The following is a 12,550-nucleotide window of genomic DNA, read 5'->3' as shown; positions in this document are numbered from 1 at the left end:
AACATTACTTTCAGTAATTTCTGATGACTAAATACCAAGTTTAACCAGTTACCAAGTAAGTTCTAAATTTAAGCTCAATATATATGCATCTAACATTATTAATTTTTATGCATTCAGTGTTTTTTCTTGTGTTTCATTGTCAATCTAAATTTCCAAGATGCTTTTGAAAAAATCTCAAGGGTGACTGTGCTAAAATTTGTATTACTGAATTGTTATTGATCATCAATATGGTCATAGCACGATATTTTATTTTTCCTTGGCTAAAATAAATACTCTAGGACATAATTTCCTCTTTGGACTGAGAAAAAGCAAGTGAAGGTTATAACAGAATCAGATAGAAATTAATACTTGTGTGATTTTAGTGTATGTCAACCTTTGCCCTAAACGCCACATTTAGCTATTTCTAATAAAACGAATCCATCTAAAAATATTCATGACTACTTTACAGGTTTTGTTCATTTTGATGTCCTTAAAACTTGGCTGCTGATATTAATACATGGTGTTTATTTTATTCTTCTAAAGGCAAATATTCACAACATATGTTTCTAAAGACAATTCTAATAGAAAAAAATAGAGCAGGCTTAAATTAAAATAAATTTTTTTAAAAAGCAGGTTCCGAATTTTAAAAAGCAGTTTAAAAAATTTTTAAACCAGATTCAAAATTAAGACATATATAGTAAACCATCTACTCTCCACTGGGTAATAATTATTTCACTCCAAGAAGACTATTTTACTCTTTTAAATAAAATACATATTTAAAATCTACCTTAAATCTTTTTAGGAACTGGACCAGATATAAATTATTAAGTACAATCGAACTTATTTAATTGTCTGTGTTTTTTGGGGGCAGGAGTTGTGATATGATGACTTACCTATGGGTTAAAAGGAAAAATAATGTTAATGTTTTTAATTTTTCAGCTCCAGATAGGAATCCACAAAACATAAGGGTTCAAGCCTCTCAACCCAAGGAAATGATTATAAAGTGGGAGGTGTGTATTTCTTAATATGTTATGTATTTCTTTGTGCTCTTTTCTCATCCTCTTAGGTCTGCATGCTAACTACAATGATAGCACAATATTTTTTTAAGAACAAAGATAAGATTTGGAAATGAAATGAACTTGTGAGTCATCATCATCATAAATTTTAAAGATCATTGTGATTAAAATGATGTTACGAAATCGAGTTTAACACTGGTCAACAATTTAGGGAAGATTATACAGATTGATTTAGTTGTAATACATTACCAAAAGTTTCAAATTATTAATAATTTAATTAACAATATTCTAGATTCTCTTCCATTCAAAAAATACTGAAAATCTTTAATTAATTTAGTATGATCTACTAGATATTATGTATATTAAACTGATGACACCCCAAAGAATATTCACTACTCATTAAACACCAGTAGACATTTTGTATTCTCCTTTCTAATAATTCTGAGGATGATCTTGTGAAGAAAGCATCATGAACGCCTTATTCTAGATCTGGAGATGGCATCCAGGATAATGAATGTCTTGCCCATCACCACACAACCAGAAATCCACAAAGCTAGGATTTATATATGAGGATCTTTGGACTCCAAACCTCACTTTTTCCTCTTTTACATATCTCTGTTAAATGTTATTAAATAGACTTCACCATTTGAATTTTGCATAAAAATGTACATCTACCCAGATAATTTTAATTATTCTAGGGTCATTTCCAAATTCCTTCTGTAACAGTGGGGAATTTTATTTTCCCTCTACTACTTGGATGTATTTCATGACCAGTATGTTGGCCTACCTAAAAGGAAATTATCATTCAACCATTCTGATGAGTAGTAGGCCTCCAACATTGAATTTATAAAATTTTGTGTAAGCATAGAACCTTTTTAATGTATGCCAAAATATACTAATTTATTTCCACAACTCATTCCAGGTATATTTCTTGGAAGAATTTTAAAGTGCACAAAGTTTAGTTTGCTTTTTTCCTCATATGTTGGTCTTTGTACTCATTACACAATCACATGGCCCATACCTGCAAAATATTTAGTCAATATTTTCTAGATCAAAGTTAGCTCTTTATTTCCACTTCAGTGAAATTAAGTTTTACAAGTTTAAGATGTGGAAAAAACTTTTTTTAAAAGGTAATACATAGAAATGAAATATATTCAATAATATTATTTCTTTCCTTGAATGTGTGGTTATAAATAGTTACTACCACATTGTCTTGATAATTACTTAATTTACAGTCTAAAATGATGTTAGTCTTTTAGGGCATATCTGTATTATCCTCCCTTAAGTTCCATAGAAATTTTCATAAAGTAGATAATATAGTTGGTTAGATATCAGTAATATTGTGTATTTGCTGGTCAGTTCCTCAGAGAAGCACATCATGTTCCATTAACATTAGCTCATTAATCCTCACTACTCCTTTGGGAGGGCTGTGGTCCATGATGGTGTCAGTCTTGTAGGTCATACAGAGAAACTGGGAATCTCAGAGTTTAATGACCTCACCCAGATGCACTGGGCTGAGTAATATGGAAAAAAGGCCAGAAATCTTCAGTCTTTTTGATTACTCTTCTCACTCATAAGTCATTTTTTAGTACACTGAAGATACGCAAGATTGATTATTAATGCTCTCTTCTTGTAAGAATGAGACTGTACTAAGAAAGCATCTGTGGCCAGGTGCTGTGGCTCATGCCTATAATCCCAGTACTTTGGGAGGCCAAGGCGGGCAGATCACAAGATCAGGAGTTTGAGACCAGCCTGGACAATATGGTGAAACCGCATCTCTACTAAAAATATAAAAATTAGCCAGGTGTGGTGGTGTATGCCTGTAATCCCTGCTACTTGGGAGGCTGAGGCAGAAAAATCGCTTGAACCCAGGAGGTGGAGGTTACAGTGAGTTGAGATCATGCCACTGCACTCCAGCCTGGGTGACAGAGTGAGACTCTGTCTCAAAAAAAAAAAGAGCATTTATAATTTGTCTTTGAGGAGCAAATGATATGTAATTTAGTAATTAATTGACTAGAGGAAGGAAGTAGTCACAGGATTTGGATCTAGGCTGACAGTTACATTCCCAATATGTCCCATGGTGTCTCCTATTATCTTGATGTGTCAGAGATCTAATCACTGCTGACACAGCCAGTGAAGTTTAAGAACATTCATTCACTGAGTATCGTTCTGTATGGATCATCCTATAGAAAGAAGTTAGACTCCAGGTTTTTCCCAGTTTCACAATCAGATAGTATTGTGAATGAATTACCAGACCCCCTCCAGAGATGTACTCAAAATAATTCCTATCTACATAATAATGGGTCAGAGAGACATAATTAAAAAAAAAAACTGACCTTTCCCAAAAGAACTGACAATGAAGATGAGCACTAGGAACAGACTGGACATTCCTAATTTTTGTTTCTTTGTTTATGTTTTATATTTAACATTAAACATGATTCAATTTAAAGTAACATTACAATTTAACTTAATGGTAGAACTAGGCTTTTTAGTTAGCATTACCTTCAAACATTCACTTTTCATATATTAAGTGGGTCATGACTCACTCATATTTTGAGTGTTCGAACATCGTAATGTTCTACTCGCAAAACAGGACAAAAGAGTCTACTGCAACCTCATCAGTTAAATACCTATACCAGGATAATTTTTGCTTGAGAGTTTCCATTGTTCTTAAGCATATGTATGTGAATTTTTAACTTTGCTCAGTAAAATAACACATTTCAAACTTAAAGGACACCAAAAACAAAACCAAAAGCCCAAAACCCCACTAATGTTGGGAAACAGGAACATCTTTAATTACCTGGTTATATAATCACATCCAAGGTAGTTAACTCCTAATGGATCTAGGTTTTATTATTTATAATACAAGTATAATAAGAAGACCTACTGGCTTTAAAATGAAATTAAGTGGAATTAAGTGAAATATTGTATACCATAATGACTATAGTAGATAACAATGTATTGTATTCTTGAAAATTGTTGAGAGACTAGGTTTTAAGTGTTCTCATCATAAAAAATAAGTATAAGAAGCAACATATATTTTGAGTAGCTCAATTTAGCCACTCCACAATGTATACATATTTCAAAACATGTTGTACATAATAAGTATATACAATTTTTATTTCTCAATTAAAAATAAAAATGTTCAACAATTTTTTAAAAAATGGAATCAAGGCCAGACAGCAGTCTTTCTGTTTTCTAGATTAATAATTATAACCTTGCTTGGTTCATAGATCTCTTTGAAACTGTGTTGGACATACAGGCTCTTTTTCTAGAAAATTATACACAAAAAGTCATACTAACAATATCATTGGTTTCTCAGATCCTTTAAAGGATACACATATACCCCATCTAGCGATTCCTACACCCCAAGTTAAGAACCTCTTTTCTAGAGCCTCCTTCCTCGTGGGCTACTTCACGAGAGGCAGAGGGAAGGGAAGGCTGGTGGCCTTCCTGCTTACTCTGCCCTTGCTCCTTCTGTTCTTTCTTGAAGAGATTATTTTGGAAATATCTGAGGTTCGATAGGCATTGCCTTAAAGTCAAATATAAAGCATTCAGGCTGTTTATTTGGGTTCCCGGGTACTAAAAATGCCAATAATACAGCTAAAATATTTTTGTTTAAAGTGTTACGGTTTATTATTTATTTAAAATTTGTCAGAGAACTTTATTAAATTTAACTCCTTTCTTTGGAGCAAAATGTGTGAAATGAATAATATTATTTGCACACACTTATTGTCAGTAGAGACTGAAGAAAACTATCATTCCAGATTGCAGTACGGCACTGCAAGCTCATGGCCTGATTCACTGGGACAATGCTAAAGCCCCCTGGTGAATTTATATCCATTTCACACTCGAAAATATCTTGGAGCAAAACTTTCCAATGAATCCAAGTATTAACAAGGTCTGCAGAAAATCTCAGAAAGTTTTCATTTTGTTTTGATTTTTTTTTCTCCCAGTTAGTTTAGTTTATTCACCTTGGAATAGGAATACACTTAAAATTATTTTGCTGATATGTCACTGTGCTTTCAACTTAATTCCAACCAATGCCTCTAATAAGTGTTTTGGTAAATTAGATTAAGTTGAGAAGGATTATAGATTCTGTAAGAACACTATGTATGACATTGTTGACTCACTCACCTTAAATTTAGGATTAAAATCATATTTTAAACATATTTTATATAACTGGTTCATTTCAATGTATAATCCCATTATCTTTGAAATTAAACAGGCAGTTTAAACCACATTATTGTTTTTAAATTAAAGTGTTGCTCAATTAAAAACTAAAGTGGAAATAAACAATTTCCCATACTAGAAATTATTCCTCCAGGCCGGGTGCTGTGGCCCATGCCTATAATCCCAGCACTTTGGGAGGCTGAGGCAGGCGGATCACCTGAGGTTGGGAGTTCGAGACCAGCCTGACCAACATGGAGAAACCCTGTCTCTACTAAAAATACAAAATTAGCCGGGCGTGGTGGTGCATGCCTGTAATCCCAGCTACTCCGGAGGCTGAGGAAGGACAATCGCTTGCACCCGGGAGATGGAGGTTGCGGTGAGCTGAGATCACACCACTGCACTCCAGCCTAGGCAGCAAGAGTGAAACTCCATCTCAAGAAAAAAGAAAAAATGTTATTCCTCCAAATATTTCTATGGAGCAAAATAAAGTGGGTGAGGGAGGCATTTTTTCTTAAAGAAAAATAAAGAATGGTCAAGGAGCTGGGAAATTAATTAGAAAGAGGAGTTACTGTTTCTTTGCATGAAAGTATGAACATTCATATCTCCAAAAATATTTACATAATCTCTCTCTTCTTATAGAAGAAAAATGGAGAAGGATAGAACCAGGTGCAAGAAAGAATTCTCTTCAAAAAGCCATGGGAGAATCCCATTCACAACCAAAGAATTTGTGGCCATATTATTTTTTATTTCAGCCTGTTCTTTGAAAATGAAAAGTTGGAATATAGCAGAAAGCATAAGCAAAAAGCTAAAACACTTTGTGGAATTTCTTTGTAACTTCCTTCATGTGTAAAAACTTAGACTTTACCATAAGGACATAATCCAGGCATCTGATGTGTAGGCTTCGCATTACTTGGGGAGTTAAGGGATTAATTTTCATACTTAAGCTCATATGATGACAAAACTTTTTCACAACTGTCTCTAAACCAAGAAGGGGGATTTAAGATCTTTCAACAAATGATCATTTCATTACATTGTTCCTTATTCCACTTAGGGTGATTCACCATCATCTCTGAGTCCACACATCTGTGATCAGACTAAACGAGTCTTGCCTTCTGTTTTAGCCTTTGAAATCCATGGAGCAGAATGGACCAGGCCTAGAGTACAGAGTGACCTGGAAGCCACAGGGAGCCCCAGTGGAGTGGGAAGAAGAAACAGTCACAAACCACACATTGCGGGTGATGACGCCTGCTGTCTATGCCCCTTATGATGTCAAGGTCCAAGCTATCAATCAACTAGGATCTGGGCCTGAACCTCAGTCAGTGACTCTCTATTCTGGAGAAGACTGTAAGTGATGCACCTAAAACTGCTAAGCACGTCAGTAACTGTTGCTCTCAAATATATTGTACCTCAATCAACAAATATTTGTGAACAACTACTGCATGCAAAGAGGATGTACTAGCCGTGGGAGATAAAAAGAACTATAACACATGACTTCTATCTTAGGATTGATTATAGGACAGTTGATCGTATAGAGTACAAAGGAAGTATGTTGAAGGTTTCCATTTTATTCAGTTTCCTATAAAGCTCTTTCTACATTTAAAATGGAAGACCTGGAATTATCACTGCAATCATTTCAAGCAGCATAACTCTCATAAGATTTTCAAGTACATTTGCCCTTTGCCCTTACTTGTCAAGGATCCCCTACGAGCCACTTGCTATCATGCCCTGGGCTTCAGTGGCATGTCTGGAGCTTTCCTAATACTGATGAGGTATATACCCAGATTTATATGTAGAATTATATGCACACACACCTTCTGATGCCATAGTAACTGCTGCAAATAGGTTATTGGAAGAAGAAAAAACACACTGCATTCTGTATTGCCAATACCGTGAATAATATTAGGGGTTATTCTCATTGCCTTTCCAGCATCTAAAGGAATAATTTGATCCAAAAATGGAAGAAGGTTGAGAATGAGAAATAGCCAACTCATTACTCACCTGCTGTCTAAATTCTTCTACCCAAACAAAAGCACACAAAACACATATCACATGTGAATTAAGATAGTATTAGTCTTGACTGCTCTGTATTTGGCTTATTCCTCTGTAGTAAGAACTCCTATAGGACAGAGATAATATCCTCTTCACAGGGTTGTATGAACCAATTTAGGTAAGTCCCTTAGAACATAGCATATGCTCAAATGTTAGCTGTTATTAATATTTGATTAACAAAATTCCCAACCAATTTTGTTTCTATTACTAGTTTAATTCACTTGCTTTCAAAGGCAAGATGCCCACAGAATAGTTTCTGGTTTTATTTACCCACATCGTATCTATCTGGAGGGCTTCGTTTCTCAGTGTGATACAGGCTATCCTCTTCTTTGGGCAATCTATTTGGGCTGATAAACTTATCTATCTGAGAAACTCTTTGGGTTCCATTTGGAGTGAATTTCACAAAAATGCTTTCTCCAGAAGAAACATTATGAAAATTTTTGAAAAGGATCCTAATAATCACATTTGCAGGTTATTGAAAACTAATCAATCTTATACGATTAACAGATCCTGATACAGCTCCAGTGATCCATGGGGTGGACGTTATAAACAGTACATTAGTTAAAGTTACCTGGTCAACAATTCCAAAGGACAGAGTACATGGACGTCTGAAAGGCTATCAGGTTTTTATCATGGTTTTTCCTCTTCTTGTTGAATTGATATCTTTCCTGAGAATAAATAAGAACTGATTTCAGAAGAAGCCAAAGAGAATCTGCCACCACAATGGATATATTAAAAGATTTTTGTTTTTATTGCAGATAAATTGGTGGAAAACAAAAAGTCTGTTGGATGGAAGAACACATCCCAAAGAAGTGAACATTCTAAGATTTTCAGGACAAAGAAACTCTGGAATGGTTCCTTCCTTAGATGCCTTTAGTGAATTTCATTTAACAGTCTTAGCCTATAACTCTAAAGGAGCTGGTCCTGAAAGCGAGCCTTATGTATTTCAAACACCAGAAGGAGGTGAGAGGATAATGATGTAGAGTCATGTCAAAAATGGAGGTGATCCATGGCCATAGTAAACATTCTTCCTTATGGCCAGGCACAGTGGCTCATGCCTGTGAATCCCAGCACTTTGGGAGGCCAAGGCAGATGGATCACTTGAAGTCAGGAGTTCCAAACCAGCTTGGCCAACATGATGAAATCCTGTCTCTATCAAAACTACAAAAATTATCCAGATGTGGTAGTGCATGCCTGTAGTCCCAGCTACTCGGGAGACTGAGGCAGGAGAATCACTTGAACCCGGGAGGCGGAGGTTGCAATGTGCCGAGATCGGGCTACAGCAATCCATCTAGCCTGGGCCACAGAGTTAGACTCTGTCTCAAAAAATAAATAAATAAAATAAACATTATTCCTTATTAGTAGTTAATTAATATTTACTTCAGATGAGTTAGCTTGTCAATTTCTATAAAGTTTATAATATAATAAGGCTTTTTTGAATTTTTCTAACTTATGTGAGTTTATTTTTGGACTTGTGTTTTCTAGTACCTGAACGGCCAACTTTTCTCAAGGTCATCAAAGTCGATAAAGACACTGCCACTTTATCTTGGGGACTACCTAAGAAATTAAATGGAAACTTAACTGGCTATCTTTTGCAATATCAGATAAGTAAGTAGAAATTTGAATTGGAGTTAACTTGTTAATATTTCATTTTTTGGTTGAATATTCTGTTTGCTAGGTTGGGAGTCTAATGATCACTTAAGGCCATGGTTTGTAAGCTGCCGTTCTTCCTTGTAGCCCAGGGCTAGGGTACAGAGTATAGTAAACTGGCTTGCAGGCCAAATTCAGCCTGCTGCCTGTTTTTAGGAATAAAGTTTTATGACGACATGGCCATGTCCACTTATTTATATATGTCTCCAGCTCCTTTCTCCCTGGAGTGGCAAAGTTGAGTCATCTCAACAGAGACTACATTGCCTACAAAGGCTAAATGTTTCCCATCTGGTCCTTTACTGAAAGGTTTGCTTACCTGTTTTAGAAAAAAAGCAGTGTGCTGATGGGTACACAAAACACGGGCTTAATGTTTATATATAAGATGTTTGGAGAAGTAGGAAACATGCAAAAGAGTTATTGAGTGATGTGATAGAGATTCAAAGCACAGGTACCTTGCACACTACCTCTTCTGCCTCAGATGTATGCTCCCAGACTCAATCCTAAATATACTTGTGTTTATCAAATCTCTATGGGTTGCTCGCTGTTTCATGGAGATGATATTGAGAGGACTAAATAATTGTCTTTGGATCATTACTCAGAATGGGCTCTGCCCAGATGCTGCTGTGCAACTAGAGTAATGTGAATGTGTTTAGATGAAATCAGGTCATTTTTAATAGTAGCGCCTCCCATCTTGAACAGTCCTTAAGTTTAAGCATCATCTCAAAATGGAAATTAGGGGATTGACATTATAGAAAATTTTAGCAACCTCCCATCATGAAAATTTTAGGCTTTCAAGGCATCAATTCCCAAAACACCAGAAATACAGAGACCCAGCATACACTGCTTACAAGTCAACTTGATCATAGTCCTGTTGTGCTACTTCCGCATCAGCTCAAGACTTCCAGCAATCCAGGTCACGTATTTGCTTTAGTTTCTGATGGTTTCTGCTGAAATTAGCACGTATGTTTAAATACATACAGGCATAATCCCAACAGAAGTAGACTTTAGCACTTTTGAGTGCTTGCTAAGTAGCAGGATCAATACTAAGTGTATCTCTTTGCATTGTGCCATTAAAATAAGAAATCTATTAGATATGTACTATCACTATTTTATGAATGAGGGAATTGATGTACATAGAGTATACTCACACAGAGTCAAGTAGTAAAATAAGTGTTAAGTGGGAGGCCGAGGCGGGTGGATCACGAGGTCAGGAGATTGAGACAATCCTGGCTAACACGGTGAAACCCCGTCTCTATTAAAAATACAAAAAATTAGCCGGGCATGGTGGCGGGTGCCTGTAGTCCCAGCTACTCGGGAGGCTGAGGCAGGAGAATGGCGTGAGCCCGGGAGGCAGAGCTTGCAGTGAGCCGAGATCGTGCCACTGCACTCTAGCCTGGGCGACAGAGTGAGACTCTGTCTCAAAAAAAAAAAAAAAAAAAGTGTTAAGAATGCAAAGCAAGATCAGTCCAATTCTAGATGTTGCGCTCTTAACCTTATATTAGTCCATGAACTGATTTTCAAAAAAATTGTAAGAACTGAAGAAATATTTGAAGATTCTTTTAAATATCAATTTGTTTGGTAAAGATATACCTTCTCCTTATCCTAACAATAAGAAACTCAGCTAATTAAATTCCAACGTTCATGTTGATCCGTATGTGACATTTAAGTTTATTTAAAAACAAGTTCTTAGAATATAGAAGTTGAAATACTAACAATTGTAATGATTATTGAACTGCTTGATATGTGTATTTTAAAATAAAATAATATATAATTATTTTGCTTTCTATTAATATTAAGTGATCAAGACATTTTAGGTAGTTTACCTTTTTCTTATTGCTTTTAGATATTTTAAATTGTTGCAATTTATATGTATGAGAGCTCTATGTATACTCTCCTGAATTCTTATATTGATTGTAGTAGTTTTTCAATTGACTTTGTGGTCATTCACAATTATGTTTTCAAAAAATCTAAAAGAGCGATGATTTCACCTCCTTCTTTCCAATGTTTGGATGCCTAGTTTGTTTGTTTTTTCTTTTCATTGATTTGAATTGCATTTTTATGGACCAAGGAAGGCATTTTTATGTCAATAATAAATGCATTTTTTTAACCTGTATGGTATCTTGGACTGAGAGTCAAGAGGATTTATTTTATATTCTTTCTTGCCACTAACAGCTGCACTCTCTTGGATGTATTTCGTCTGTTGGACTATGGTTACAGTAATCTTATAATACTCCATACTTTTACACAAATCTCATGTCTTTGCTGGGTTCCAAATTCTTTGAAAGAAGCTATCTGATTCAGCTTTTTACAATGAGTACTTTACATAGTACTTAGTATACAGTAGATATTCTTAAATATTTAATATATTCCTTCATTTATTGATTCAGTGTATACTGAGTAGCTATTTGGTGCCATATGTTAAACTAGAAACCATAGGAGACACAAATAAATTATCATCTCAATTATTCTTCTAAAAGGAAATTACAATACTTAAGTCAAAGATACAATGAAAATATAACAATGGGGAAAATTTATTATTATTAATACATATTATGAAGCTGGAGCAGTTGGCTACAATATAGCACAGGGATTAAAGACGTTTCTCTGGGGTCAAAAGGCCATGGTTTAGATTCAAATTCCAGTTTGCAAATTTAGAGACCCAAGATGGGAGCAAAGTGCTTATTCTTGCTTGACCTCAGTTTTGTCATATATGATATAGTCATAGTAGTTGTATGTACCTCATAGGATTAAATGAGTTGATGGTTATGAATCATTAATGTATCTTTACCTACCACAAGCATAAGGAGAAATGAAAATAATGAAGAATGCAACTTGAATGGTTAAACACATTTGAGCTGTTGTTCTTGTTTATTTGTTTAGTAAATGACACCTACGAGATTGGAGAATTAAATAATATTAACATTACAACTCCATCAAAGCCCAGCTGGCACCTCTCAAACCTCAGTGCAACTACCAAGTACAAATTCTACTTGAGGGCTTGCACTTCACAGGGCTGTGGAAAACCGATCACGGAGGAAAGCTCCACCTTAGGAGAAGGGAGTAAGTACATGAGGCTTCTCTTTTTAACAGAGGCTGTAAAAAGAGGCTGCATCTTTTGAAACAGCTGCACTGAAAGGAAAGCACCCTGCTAGTCGTTGTAAATTAGAAGTGATTGTGATCCCACTCTCTGTGACCTTCTGTTTTCCACTGACATACAGGCAGAACTTACTAATCTTGTTTGGAAAGTTCACATTGACTCAATTTATGGATTTCTGTGCAATACCAATCAAATTATAGCTTAGTGTATACAAGGTCAGGAACTGTAATTTTACTTAATTAAAGTAGCAGGACATAAGGTCACAAAGCTATTCAAAAGGTTAGTAAAGCTATATTTTTCTTTTAGAAATGTTTCCATACAGAAAAATATTTGCCTCTTGCATTGGTAGACATTAAAGATCTAATACATCTCACTTTCATGCCTTCACTCTATATACATTGATTCATATGTCAATTTTATTTTACTGTCTGATGACTGATGCCAAGCAACTGGCTGGGAAATGGCTTATAAATCTGTGGTTTCACTTGTAACACAATTATCCTAATTCAATTACACTTTTCTATTTTTTTTGTCTTTAACTTTTCCCTTCCCAAATTGCATCTCCAATTATGCTTTTAGCAAGGTT

General features: G+C 35.2%; 1 protein-coding gene across 7 annotated transcripts in view; it reads left to right on the top strand.

Annotated features, from left to right (window-relative positions):
* Nucleotides 1-12,550, top strand: part of CHL1 (cell adhesion molecule L1 like) — a 213,561-nt gene that overhangs the window by 186,942 nt on the left and 14,069 nt on the right. For all 7 annotated transcript variants that reach the window (XM_030801701.1, XM_030801697.1, XM_030801699.1 and 4 more), the window contains 6 exons: nucleotides 919-989; nucleotides 6,290-6,512; nucleotides 7,725-7,840; nucleotides 7,976-8,180; nucleotides 8,703-8,825; nucleotides 11,748-11,927. In XM_030801701.1, coding sequence (XP_030657561.1) covers nucleotides 919-989; nucleotides 6,290-6,512; nucleotides 7,725-7,840; nucleotides 7,976-8,180; nucleotides 8,703-8,825; nucleotides 11,748-11,927 — 918 coding nt within the window. The remainder of the gene's footprint in view (nucleotides 1-918; nucleotides 990-6,289; nucleotides 6,513-7,724; nucleotides 7,841-7,975; nucleotides 8,181-8,702; nucleotides 8,826-11,747; nucleotides 11,928-12,550) is intronic.

The sequence above is a fragment of the Nomascus leucogenys genome, chromosome 21 (genome assembly GCF_006542625.1).
Source record: "Nomascus leucogenys isolate Asia chromosome 21, Asia_NLE_v1, whole genome shotgun sequence".
Taxonomy (NCBI): domain Eukaryota; kingdom Metazoa; phylum Chordata; class Mammalia; order Primates; family Hylobatidae; genus Nomascus; species Nomascus leucogenys.
This window is presented reverse-complemented; position numbering and strand designations above follow the sequence as displayed.